This window comes from Pristis pectinata, chromosome 7 (assembly GCF_009764475.1).
Source record: "Pristis pectinata isolate sPriPec2 chromosome 7, sPriPec2.1.pri, whole genome shotgun sequence".
NCBI lineage: Eukaryota > Metazoa > Chordata > Chondrichthyes > Rhinopristiformes > Pristidae > Pristis > Pristis pectinata.
In genome coordinates this window covers 80352245-80365480 of record NC_067411.1, presented here as the reverse complement: position 1 = coordinate 80365480, position 13236 = coordinate 80352245, and the positions used below count along the sequence as shown (strand labels likewise).

The 13236-nt window shown below is 37.9% G+C and overlaps 1 protein-coding gene across 5 annotated transcripts in view; it reads left to right on the top strand.

Annotated features, from left to right (window-relative positions):
• LOC127572723 (GRAM domain-containing protein 2B) overlaps positions 1-8728 on the top strand; it is an 81237-nt gene extending 72509 nt beyond the window's left edge. For all 5 annotated transcript variants that reach the window (XM_052020266.1, XM_052020267.1, XM_052020268.1 and 2 more), the window contains exons 11-14: positions 1915-2008; positions 3378-3488; positions 5484-5577; positions 7858-8728. In XM_052020266.1, coding sequence (XP_051876226.1) covers positions 1915-2008; positions 3378-3488; positions 5484-5577; positions 7858-7899 — 341 coding nt within the window. In that variant the 3' untranslated portion in view covers positions 7900-8728. The remainder of the gene's footprint in view (positions 1-1914; positions 2009-3377; positions 3489-5483; positions 5578-7857) is intronic.
• The last annotated feature ends 4508 nt before the right edge of the window (positions 8729-13236 follow it).

Here is a 13236-nt window from a genome sequence, read left to right as displayed (position 1 = left end):
CGAAGCAAAAGTTTGGGCACCCTGCATGGTCAGTACTTAGTAACACCCCCTTTGGCAAGTATCACAGCTTGTAAATGCTTTCTGCAGCCAGCTAAGAGTCTTTCAATTCTTGTTTGGGGGATTTTCGCCCATTCTTCCTTGCAAAAGGCTTCTAGTTCTGTGGGATTCTTGGGCCGTCTTGCATGCACTGCTCTTTTGAGGTCTATCCACAGATTTTCGATGATTAGGTCAGGGGACTGTGAGGGCCATGGCAAAACCTTCAGCTTGTGCCTCTTGAGGTAGTCCATTGTGGATTTTGAGGTGTGTTTAAGATCGTTATCCTGTTGTAGAAGCCATCCCATTTTCATCTTCAGCTTTTTTTTTTACAGATGGTGTGATGTTTGCTTCCAGAATTTGATGGTATTTAATTGAATTCATTCTTCCCTCTACCAGTGAAATGTTCCCTGTGCCACTGGCTGCAACACAAGCCCAAAGCATGATCGATCCACCCCCCGTGCTTAACAGTTGGAGAGGTGTTCTTTTCATGAAATTCCGCACCCTTTTTTCTCCAAACATACCTTTGCTCATTGCAACCAAGAAGTTCTATTTTAGCTTCATCAGTCCACAGGACTTGTTTCCAAAATGCATCAGGCTTGTTTAGATGTTCCTTTGCAAACTTCTGACACTAAATTTTGTGGTGAGGATGCAGGAAAGCTGTGATACTTGCCAAAGGGGGTATTACTAAGTACTGACCATGCAGGGTGCCCAAACTTTTGCTTTCGGGCCCTTTTCCTGTTTTGTTATTTTGAAACTGTAAAAGATGGAAATAAAAAAGTAATCTTGCTTAAAATATTAAGGAAATATGTCATCTTTAACTTTATGCCTTTCGCACTTAGCTATTCACAGTAACAGAAATTTTGACCAGGGGTGCCCAAACTTTTGCATGCCACTGTAGAGGGGCTGGTGTGCTTTCTTGGTCATAGTGTCTACGTGGTTGGACCAGGACAAGCTATTGGTGATGTTTACACCTAGGAACTTGAAGCTCTCAACCATCTCCACTTCAGCACCATTGATGCATACAGGGGTGTGTGCTCTGCCCCACTTCCTGAAGTCAATGACCAGCTGTTTTGTTTTGCTAACATGGAGGGAAAGGTTGTTGTCTTGACACCATGCAACTATGCTCTTTTTATCTCCTTCTTGTACTCTGTCTCATCGTTATGTGAAATCCGGCCCACCACAGTGGTGTTATCTGGGAACTCGTAGATGGAGTTAGAGCAGAATCTGCCCACACAGGCATGAATTTATAGGGAGTAAAGTAAGGGAAGAGCAATCCAACAGCAATCATGTCATTCCTAGAAATCCTAGTGACCACAAACTTTGCAATATAACCAAGTTGTTTTTGTAAAAGTAGTTATAATCTAATTTTTTTTCTTACATTGGATGTAGGTTTTGTTGTCACGGTCAGCATTTAATACCTGTCCCTAATTGCCCTTGAAAGCAGTGATGAGTTGCCGTCCACTATAGTATATGTGAGGCAGGTCACTTTGAGTAGGGCGATGACAAATTTCTCAGCTGTTCAACAAAACAGTTAAGAGTTATGTTGCCTTAAATCTGATGTCCATACAGTCAGACTTGCTTCCTTGAAGGACATTGCCATAATAAAATGTTCAAGTTCACCAATCAGATACTGGTTACAATTACTGAAACTAGATTCACTTAATTAACCGAATTTAAATACTCGACTGATATGGGGGAATTCAAACTGGTGTCAATAGATAACTTTTGTCAAGACCTCTTTGATTACTGATTAAACAACAACTATCATGTTGCCACACACTATTGTCTTTCTTCTGTTTGTCTGCTGCAGAGAAATGAACAATAGGCTTTGTGCATTTTTGAGATAATTGTGTACTGATACCTGCTGTACGCTTGCAGGACATTCGTTGATATGGGGATTATTACACAAAATGAGAGCTAATGGTAAACAGCATCTTTCTGTGAATAACTTACTGGTGCTCTATCTGGTTATGTGAGTATTGCTTTCAATTAAACTCTACAGAATTTGAGGTACTAGTTTGTAAATTTGACATACCTCTTTAACAGCATATGAAGGTGATTAAATATACAGGATAAATTGGGAAGTGAGTTTTTGTTTTGGATCGGTATGTTCATTTGAATCTACTCTGGGCTAGTCTTGTGTATTTTTTGACCCCACAATCTTGTGTTAAATGAATCTGCTCGATCTCAGTCCAGTTTGATAGTGGGCTTTGGGGTCCAGTGCTAAGATGCCCACGAAGTAAGAGGTGTTTTTGAAAAACTATTTGATGCAAGTCATCATGCTAAATTCCTGTTAGTGGATGCTTGTCTGAAGTTGAAATCTAGTTTCACTGAAGTAGATTAGTTGGAGTTTCTCCTGAGGCTCAGTGACCATAGGGATATTGAAGATGGTGATGTTTGCCATTTGACAATATCCAAACATTTAAATTGCAATTGAATTATCTAAATTTTGTGCACTTCTTATGCTAAGTAGGAATAGTTCTTTCAGAAACAAAGCATATCTTTTAATTCTTAAAATTGCCCATGTTTCTTCTGTTGTCTTGTTCTGGAATCTTAACTGAGAGGAAAACCTAGGGAGAAATCGTACCATGCTGCAGAACGTTTCAAGATAGTAAACAATAGGGATGTCAGTTGTATGCAGAGAGAGCTGGAGTTTATTACAGGTATCATTTTACACTGGCCATTTTTGATCCTCCTAGCACCTCCCAACCCCAATCCCAACCACCCCCCCCAACACACACACACATTGCCATCTGGCTCAAAGTCAGACCCTTGGATCCCAAACCACTTGGAGTGAAGAGGTTGGAAGATGTAGGACCACGTATCACAGGAATGGGGCCAAATACACAGAGGGAAGTGAATATAATTTTTAAAACATTATGGCATTTTATTATAGGTTATTAATGCAAGCATTTTCCATTGGCCCATTCAACATATTAGTGTTCTATTATTAACGGGGCAATTAAAGCCATGATTAACTTGTAAATCTTTGTAATTGCACAATTAGTGGATTTTATTTTTGTTTAACATTGTGAATAATGAACAAGACAAATTATGAAACTTTTCTACAGCCTGTTAATGAACTAGTTAAGTGTTTTAATTGTTAGTTAAAAGTTGTAGTAAATTTTAGCTTTGAGAGCTTTTGAATCCAACAGTTACTTCTCCATACCTATAAACACTCAAGCTCTACTTGAATACAGATGTATAGACTGAACAACAAAAAAAAATTGAACAGTTTGAAGAGCAAACTATAAAATACATTAGAAGTTGTTTATTTCAACATTAAATGTAACTGTACCAAGAAACAGAAAATGCTTGCTGAAGAACTGCTTGTTTTGCAGAGTCATTGTGCTAGTCTTTTCATCTTTCTACATGGGCATGAAAATCTTTGCTTTGGAGCAGCGCCTAGCTTCACTGGGAGCATTGCCAGAATATCATGCACATCACAAAGAGTAAGTATGTGTATTCAGTTGGCTTAGCAATGGTCTAGAAATTGGCACGGGGAAACATGCTAAATAGTTGTTGAGCAACATGCGAACAACCTTGTTGGTTCCTGTGATTTTTTTTTTCTCTAATTACTGGCAAAGGCAGAATTTTGTCCATTGCTACATACTCCTGTGGTGAGGAGGCAGTTGGGAGTGAATGACATTGGTGAATCTGGAGTGATAGGTCTGATAGGGTAAGGGTGGCAGGTTGCTTTTCTAGAGGATGTCAGTGAACCAGATGGGCTTTTATGACATCCATAGAGATACACAGCATGGAAACAGGCCTCTTTGGCCCACCAAATCTGTGCTGACTTTCAAGCACCTGTTTGCACTGAACCTACACTAATCCTGCATCACAATTTCTTTTTCTCCCTCTTCCACCCACCCCACCCCACACCCCAGACACAGACACACACTCTCATCAGAGTCTACCATTCACCTGAACATCAGGGACAACTTATTATGGCCCATTAACCCTACCAACCCTTGTGTCTTTGGGAGGTGGAAGGAAACCGAAGCACCCAGAGGAATCCTACAAACAGGCACAGGAAGAACATGCAAACTCCACACGTAGACAGCTGGTTGTGAAGATTGTCTGGGTCACTAGAGCTGCGAGGCAGTGGCTCCATGACTTGGTCATTATTAGTGAAACTAACTTTACTTTCAATTTTAATTGGATTTTAAATTCCCAGCTGCCATGATGGGCTTTGAACTTGCATATCTGCAATGGTGCAGAATTCTAATTACTTAAATGCTATGGTACCATACTGGATTCCAATTATGGTGCAGCCCAGAAGAATACAACAGCATCAAGCACTACTAAATGGTTCTTGCACACATTAGTACCCACTGGTGTATTGTAGAGCCAGGAGTTGGAGGGGCAGCATTGAGAGCAGATATGGGTGGGTGTATGGAGTGTTCCTGAAGGAGAGCAAGTGGGTAGGGAAGCTATCAAAGTGGGCTTCTAAATGGCTGAAGTTGGAGATGTGCTTGGAGAGTGCCACTTTGAACACATGGTTGGTCTGACAATGCCCAGTGATAAATGCACCTCTGCAGTGTAACCTAATGTTTTAAAGTTGTGTCTGATGCAGAAATTGCATCATGGTGGGAGCGTGATTCACCACTGGCAACACTATCGCATTTCCAGAAGGGGACAGTTTAACCTGGAAATGGGTGTGATTGCATTCCGCTCAAGGGGTGTTTGATTTTCATTAAGTTTTGTGCTGGAAACAAAAACAGCACTGAATATGCATTTTAAGGCCAGTTACCACAAACTTTGTAATAACCAATGGAAAACTTGATCAAGTTTACTGTTGAACGTGCTGCAAGTGATTATTTCCAGCACCATGTTTTCAGAAGGGATCAACGTGACCTATCCACAAGTGTAAACTGAAGCAAATTTTTCCCAATGCTTTCATCCTAGTTTGTTGCCCGCTGAGCTTTTAAGAATAAACATTACAACCATAGAGTGAGTCAGTAGCTCAGACTTTTCCAATTGATAATTGACAAAGTCATGCTACTTGGTCTCTGACTATGAAATCTGGAGCATTACTAAGCAAGAAAAACAGTATTGAGTTACCAAACTTCTAGCAAAGCTGCCATACAATTATTTGGGTTCTGGAATGGATTACACAGACAGAGTTAGCAGCTTGTGATTTGCATGTATATGTGACCAGTTAAGTGAACTTTTTTTTTGCCCCTCCAAGTTGGGTTTGGCTCCACTCATGGAATTCTTTTTGGCAAGGTGTTGGGTATGGGGCAATTTTTGGAGAGAAATGAAGGAATTTCATGATTCAGTTAATGTCTGTTTTAGTTCCTTGCAATGCTATTCAATTATTGATTTTTTTTATTATATATGTATAGCAGCAGATAAAATCTAATTGGTGATGTATGTTTAATTTTGTGTTCAGTTATGATTGTTGAATTAATAAATTTATTGCATACACTTCTGCTTTTCCATAGTTCTTTCATTCAGCGTGACATGGGTTTACCATACCAAGTTAATACAGATGCGATCTATGATGAATTAACAGAAAATCTTGCAAAACTGGAAAAGGTGAGCAAAAATTATTTAAATCCATATCATCATGAATATTGGTTTCCCAAAAAAAACTGTACATGCATCAGAATTACAAATTCACTGCTGATATTAAATGATTGAAATACCCAATCATAGAGAGCCTCTGTGAAATACTATTGAGCAGTAAATCATTGCCAGGAAAAGGAGGAGAAAACCTTGTTTTCTTTTTTGGGGGGCGGGGGTCTGTATGATTTTTTTAAAAAGTCCATTTTCATAGAAATTCATGGCAGAGAAAGGATGCCATTAAGGGCAGCATCTGAGTTTGATCCTGACCACCAGTGTAATCCCTGTGGTGGTTACATAGATTTTCTCCCAGCTTCTACAGTTTCCTTCAACATCCCAAAGCCATGCTGGTTGTTGAGTTAATTAGCAACCTGGGCAATCTTTCCTCGAGCCCTGTAACTTGCATCAGGGACTTGAGTTCTTGTGGGTCCTTTCTGGAATGCTTTCCCTTTAGGGAAAATTACCATTAGTGCAGGTAGCTTATGGGAGAATCAGGAGAATGCTAATGAGCATGAGTGAATGGGTTAAAGGGAAGTAAGTGACCAGCATGACTCGGGTCAAATGGCCTTTATTCTGTTACAATGGAATAAAAGCCCATCGTATCCATCCCACTTCCAAGCTATCTTTCTGTAACTTTAAAGTTACAATGGTTCAAGTGCTCATTCAGATACTTTTTAAATGAGTCAATCCCTAAGGAATCTAGGCAGATACAGGCTGGTATACAAGATCAAGCACTGCGGAATTGAAATGGTAGAGCAAGCCCAATCCTCTTTTTGGGTACTCTGGGGCAGCAGTGGTACAGCGATTAATGTTGCTAGTCCAGAGACTCTAGTTTGATTCTGATCTCAGCTATTTGTATGGAATTTGATCTTCCTCCCTGTGACTCTGGGTTTCTGCTGGGTGCTCTGGTTTCCTCTTGCATCCCAAAGACATGTTGGTAATTTAATTGGCTACTGTAAATTACCCTTTGGTGTAGGTTAGTGGCCAAAGAATCAAAGTGGAGTTGATGGTTATGTGAGACAGGTATATAGGGAAGTAACTAAAGCTGGGATGGGACTGATGGATGACTGTGCTGGAAGCTGGCATGTATCTAATGGACCAAATGGCTTAATTCGGGGTCATAATAAGCACCTCATATTCCACCTGGGTAGTCTGCAACCTGACAGCATGAACATTGATTTCTCTAACTTTCCAGTGAACTGCTCCTCTGTCCCTTTCTGCCTCCTCCAGATTTACCTAGTTCTTCCTGGACTCACTGTATCATCTGGTTTCTTTCTCCTCTCCCACCCACTTCATCTACTCGTCACCCCTCCTACTAGTTCCCTCCCGCCACTACTCCCATCTGCCTACCCCTCCTCCCTCACTTGATTCCATCGTCTTCAACCTTTTGTCACTTCCATCCATCACTTCCCAGCTTCTGGAGCCATTTCCACTTACCACTCTTCATCTGGATCTACCTATCACTTGCTAACTCTTGCTGTACCTCTTCCCTCCACCTATTTATACTGGCTATCTCCCCTCCATCTTTCAGTCCAGATGAAGGGTCTCAACCCAAAATGTCGACTGTCCATTTCCTCCAGCATCTTGTGTTGCTGCAGATTCCAGCATCTGAAGTCCCTTGTAATTTTTTCTTTGTTGTTTGGGAGTTGTCAATCACTTACTTTTATTTCTCTGTTTAAAACATTTGTTTTTAACTCATGGTGTTCTTAGAATCTCTTGCATAACTCAACACTGCTAAGTACTCAGGTGCTTGCCAATTGCATTAACAACAACAACAGAGCACCTTAGATCAACTGATTTGGTATCTTCAAGTTGCGAGCCTTCCACAAATGAGGCACATGGGCTGAAATCTGACAAATTACTGGGCAAGGAAGAGAGATTGCTCATGTCATCAGAGTGCTCATCTGTAAAGTTTCAGAGATAGAATGGGTCAAGATTGTACAGAGATTTCTAGCTGAGGAAGAGGGTTCCAAATATAATTAAATATAAATAACATTTTGGAAAGTAGCAGGCATTATCTGATGCCTATTACAAAGACCAGATGTGTGAAAATAGTGGAGTAACAACTGGTGGAGTAAGAACACTGTATCTGTCTTTTATGCACAAGGATAATGTTAAGTATCTATTAAAAATCATCAGACTTCCGTTACTTTTGATATGTTGGTAGAAACTTCTGCAAAAAAACAAATTAAACACTAATTGTGCCTGTATTTCTCATCTTGCCTTCCTTATTCTCTCTATACTATCTTTCAGATACAGAAGAATCTGCAAAAGCTTCTTGAAGGAACAGAATGAAATTCTGCACTTTTAATCACCAGTACATTTTGTGCCCAGCAAGGTCATAAATCTCTGGAATGTAATCTGAACTCTGCAGGACAGAGTGAGGATTGATAAGCTTCTATCCTATATTTAATGGAATTCTGCGTGGCCTTTAAGGAAAAATGCAAGTTATCTTTCCTCAACTGTACAAAAAAAAAATTCCATTGATCAAGTTCTTCATTTGGAAATTAAACTTTTGGAAAGCAATCCACAACATTACAGTGGAAGTACATAAATGCCCTTTAATGTACATTACAAGAAATCAACCATCTAAAAAGTCTAGTCATTGGCTATGGAAAGCACTCCATCAGAGTCATTAAGAATGAAGTACAATATATGCAATATTCCTTTTGGCTAATGATACAAAATAAACTTTGGACAAGTTAGAAATTGCTTTTGTAGTTCACCATTTTCCAAGAATCTAGAATAAGCTTTTATCTTTGGTGTCTGAGCACAACCTGGAGGAGAACATTGGACAGAGATGATCACATTCACAATATAGAACTTGCCAGATTTTTAAATGAAATGGCAAGAAATGTGCATGGACAGGCATGGAGACAAAATCCTCCATCCCATTTCCACTTCAACACAGTGGCCAGAAAATACTTGGGATCCAAGAATTAAAATCCACCCCAGTGTGTCTGATTAGCAGATGCATTGTGCTATGACATTAGATGCACAATAGATTATTGTACTGAGTAAGTGTACAACTATTTGCAATCTGCTATTTATACATTGTAACTGAGATTTTAAAATCCTGGATATGATTTCACTTGTTTATAAATAAAGTTTTAGCATATTAAAATTTATACTGTTCTTTCAAGAGGTAGGCAGAAATTGTTCTATGGGGGTCATTTTCAATATACACAGCATTGACTTTAATTTCTACATGAACAGTTGACCATGGTTTTGAAACTAATGTTGGATAATTTGAGGAGTGAGCTGGATTGGTGTATCATAATACTTAAAGAAAAACTTGTGCAAAACAATTACTTAAATTTTATTTATTACTTGATTATAAATATTACAATTTAATATGAAGATCCTTGCAATGTAATGAGATGGTGATGGGATCTGGGCAATGCTACCACTTTGAACCACAGCAGTCCTATAACATCAATGCAGAAGGACATCTGCTTCTGAGCAATAACCATGAGTTCCAAATCACAACTTTTTGGACCTATGCAAACAAATTTTTGCATTCCTGTCTTTTCAAGTCTAGTGCAACCTGAGAAGTTTGATCCTAATTTTGTTCTTTTCACAGAAAGCAGTAGGACTTATATATAAAGCATAGTACCAGGATAAAGCAGGAAATGTTTTTCATTTTGGAAATGAAGATCTAGGTTTTAAAAAGAGCATTAACCAAAAATTTGAATCATGGAATCAAATGTGTGGTCCTACTTAAGTAAATAAGTGAAAAGGTTGATTTTTTTTCTTCTTTTTTTAAAAAAAAGTTGGTCAGTATAACGAACTGAACCAATTTAAACCTTGAATCTATTAATTCTGAGAATTCCTCTCCCAAAAATAGCTTTCTAGTCAGCACAACCAATGTTAGTCCAATTTTACCATCTTCAGAAATGATAATTCATGTCTAAACTGCATTCCTCAGCCTATTTTCCTTCAATACTTGAAGGCAATTAACAATTTGGACCTTTAGTTTTAATGGCTGGTTATAGCACACATGTTTGTCCACCCTGCCTTTGATCCCCACAAGATCCATAAGACCAATGACCTCCAATTCATGGCTTTTCTATGAGGTGGACCAGGTGCAAGCAATGGAAACAGACTGTCCCCAGTGGACAATCCTGTCAGCTTTTGACAGTTGCTACTGTCGAAAGGCAAATTTCACACTTTTTTTAAAAATATCCAATATACAGAGATTAAAAGTTCAAATAGGTTTTTTTTACAAAAATAAGTTAAATATACTACAAGGTAAAATTTTGCCCTTAATAAATTAACATTTAGTTATGAAGCTCATTGACCCTATTTAAATGAATAGGGTCAGTGTTTGTCAGCTATAACTGGCATAAAACCAGAGGCCGAGTTTGTGGAGCATCCAGCCCAGTATGATCTGGAGCTGCTATTGAAGCAGAGTGGAAAGTCATGCAGCATCTGATCTTTAGCATGTTGTCTGCTTCCATGTCAGAAAGGTGCTAACAGAACAACCACCCACACGGGAGCACAGTCTGCCACAATGTGCTCTAAACATGCAATTTGGTCATCTGTCTTTCTGCATGGTATCATCTACATAAAGAAGGTCTAATTCCAAAATAACATCCTCTGTTTACAACAAGGTAAAAGATTGCAGCAAAAGCTGCAAATTGTTTAAGGATTTTGAGTTCAAAACTTCAGCTGAAGTTTTAAAATCAACTTCAATTCTGCTGAAGGGTCTCAGAGCTGAAATATTAACTGTTTCTCTTTCTATAGATCCTGTCTGACCTATTGAATGTTTCTAGCATTTTGTTTTTCTTTTCAGATTTCCGATATCTGCATGTTTGATTTTTTTTTGTAGAAATTCAGCTTCTGTTTGCATACTGACAATAGTAACTTTGATGGCATATCATTAATGAGCAGTTAATATTAGTTTTTGACTCATTCTTTTCCCGCCAGACAGCAATACAGTTCACTATTAAGATTACATGTGTTCAGAAACAGGTGTTTAATTGAAGAATACCTGATTAGGATTTCATTTTCATTAATTACTCTTAACAGATATCCTACAAAGAGAAAATGGAAAAACAGCCATCTGTTGGCACACATCACTTTGTGAGATGCACTTGGCTGTACTAGCAGTGTGTTCACAAACACCTGTTATACCATCTGTTTGAAATAACTAGGCATACACGTTAACATTCAAGAAGCATTTTGCTTAAAGTTCAAAGTAAACTAAAAACATTTGTCCCTTGTTTTTGTTTTAAATTGTTGAATACCACATCAGAACTCAATCAAATATGGCAAACAAATGGAATTTTCCACTTTGTATTGACTAACAGTTGGACTGTAGTGAGAAATAATTCATTAATTAATCAGAGCTGTGTATTACTACCTCTAACTGGTTCCAACAGGATGTCATGCCATAAGTGACTTTCCCTTCTAGTAGGAAGGCGCAAATAACATTTTGTTGGGATCCAAACTGAAGTTGGGTATGCTGCATTGTCTGGGAATGGTAAGAGTTTTTACAAGGCCGATTATTTGAGGAGGATAGGTCATTTAAGTACACCGACAAAATAGCACATTTTAGCATCTGAGTAAATAATGGATTTAAGCTCTTGAATATAGGCATCCTTCATGTAGCAGCACAGATGTGCATGCATTAGTTCCTGCAGGTTTGTATTTCTAGCCACTACTATTTGGCTCCTATTACAGTTTTTAAGTAATGTATTCCATGGAGAATTTCTGGCTCCTCAGTGACTACAATCACTAACGTTTCATTTTTATGGTAAGCTCTAATGATTGTGACATTTGAGGTTTTCTTGCAGGCTCTGGAGTTTCATGAAATTCAATACAGATTGAAGATGCTAAGAGAAATAGAAAAGATGTCAGAATGATTGCTTTGATCTTTGTAACTAAAGTTTGCATGCTGTTATCAGAACGTATCCTATAAAAGATGCATAAGCAGGCATATTGTTTTGTAATTTTTCAAACAAAATGACTGAACTAGTAAGATGGTTTCTACAGTAAGTGTTCTTTATTCTAGCTGAGATTTAGTGTGCATTGCATTATAATATTTTGAAGAATTTCATTTTCTGCATATTTCTATTTGATGGTCAAAGCCTTGCATACATGTTTACTTCCACTTCTAAATGGTATCCTTATTGCATTGGTATCCAATGTCAAAACAAATACTAAAAATTAGATTCATTGACAACTACAGTATCTCACTTGTGACTGGTGGTCATTGTCTGACTCAGTGTGCATATTATAAACCAATTAATGATAGTTGCTTGCCATTAGTAATTTGAAATGTGCTTCACACTAATTTGGAGTTCAATTCTACTTGTATACATCAGAATAATATTAATAAACAATTTTTTAACCAATTAGTTCATCAAGACTACACCTAACATAACAATCTCATCTGTCTCTTCACCCAGTGAACTTGTGAGAAGTGTTGTGATGAAGGTTTTTTTAAAAAAAGAAAATGAGAACATTGCATCATTATATATACTGAGATGTTTCAGATAGTTTTATAGATCATATGTGAATGAGTCGGAGGAGGAAACAGAAGAGCCAGGATGGGTAAAAACAAATTTTCAAGAGGTGGGTCTTGCGGTTTTTGAAGGAGCTGGCACCAGAGACTGACGATGGCATGACAGTGGGTGACTAGACTTGGATTTTTTTTTAAAAAGTTGTTTAAGGTCCAATACCCAACTTCTGCTCCAATTTATATTAAAAAAACAATTGTGAGAAATCTCAAATGCCATTCAGCCATACTCTTTAAAAGGTTGGTTCTCCTGCCTGGGTATTTAAAAAGTACTTTTTGATTCAAAATAAATGTCAAGGTACTTCTAGGAGTGATTAAACCCTATTAAAATAATGGACTAATTGGAAAAGCTGCATCACTTGCACTGTAAGCCAGTATTAAAGTTGAGACACCTAACATGAATTCCTTCAGTAACACCACATAGCCCACTGAGCTCTTTCCAAGGGGGAACATGAGCAACATCATAGGTAGTTCCAAACTATTCAAGTTACACAAGCTCCTGATTAGGACACCTCCTTCACCTGTTTTTATGTTGCTGTTGAGTATCCTAAATTCACCAGCTAACAACAGCAGAGACTGCAGCAGGTTAATATGGAGATTGCAATGTCCACTTGATGCAGATTTACAATATTCATAATGCAAGAATAAATTAAACAAACATTATATACTTTAAAGCATTTATTAAGAGAATTATTCCACTGACAGGACAGTCATATTTAAGGGTTTGTTTTTGCATTATTCAAGCTGACTGCTAGAGGGAGATAATTTTAAAATTAAAGGAATGTTTTGTGACTTTATTATGGCCCTATTGTAATTACATTCATGCAGTTTCTTCCTGCCAACATTGCAAATCACATTTTACAATTTTGCCAGTGCAAAATCATGACTCATTAATAGTGCCATTGCAAATGAGCAGTGCATTTCTTCCCACCCCAATGTTTTTCTCCTCCCAAACCAGCACTCAGAATTAGTGGGATAAAAATATGAGGCTTGACGTCAAGTATATAGCAAAAACAATTACGTTTCCTTTCACACAAAATCTAGCTGTAAAACAAAAACTATATCCTATAAAGATATTCAGCAAATATTATAATACGTAAAAATACTAC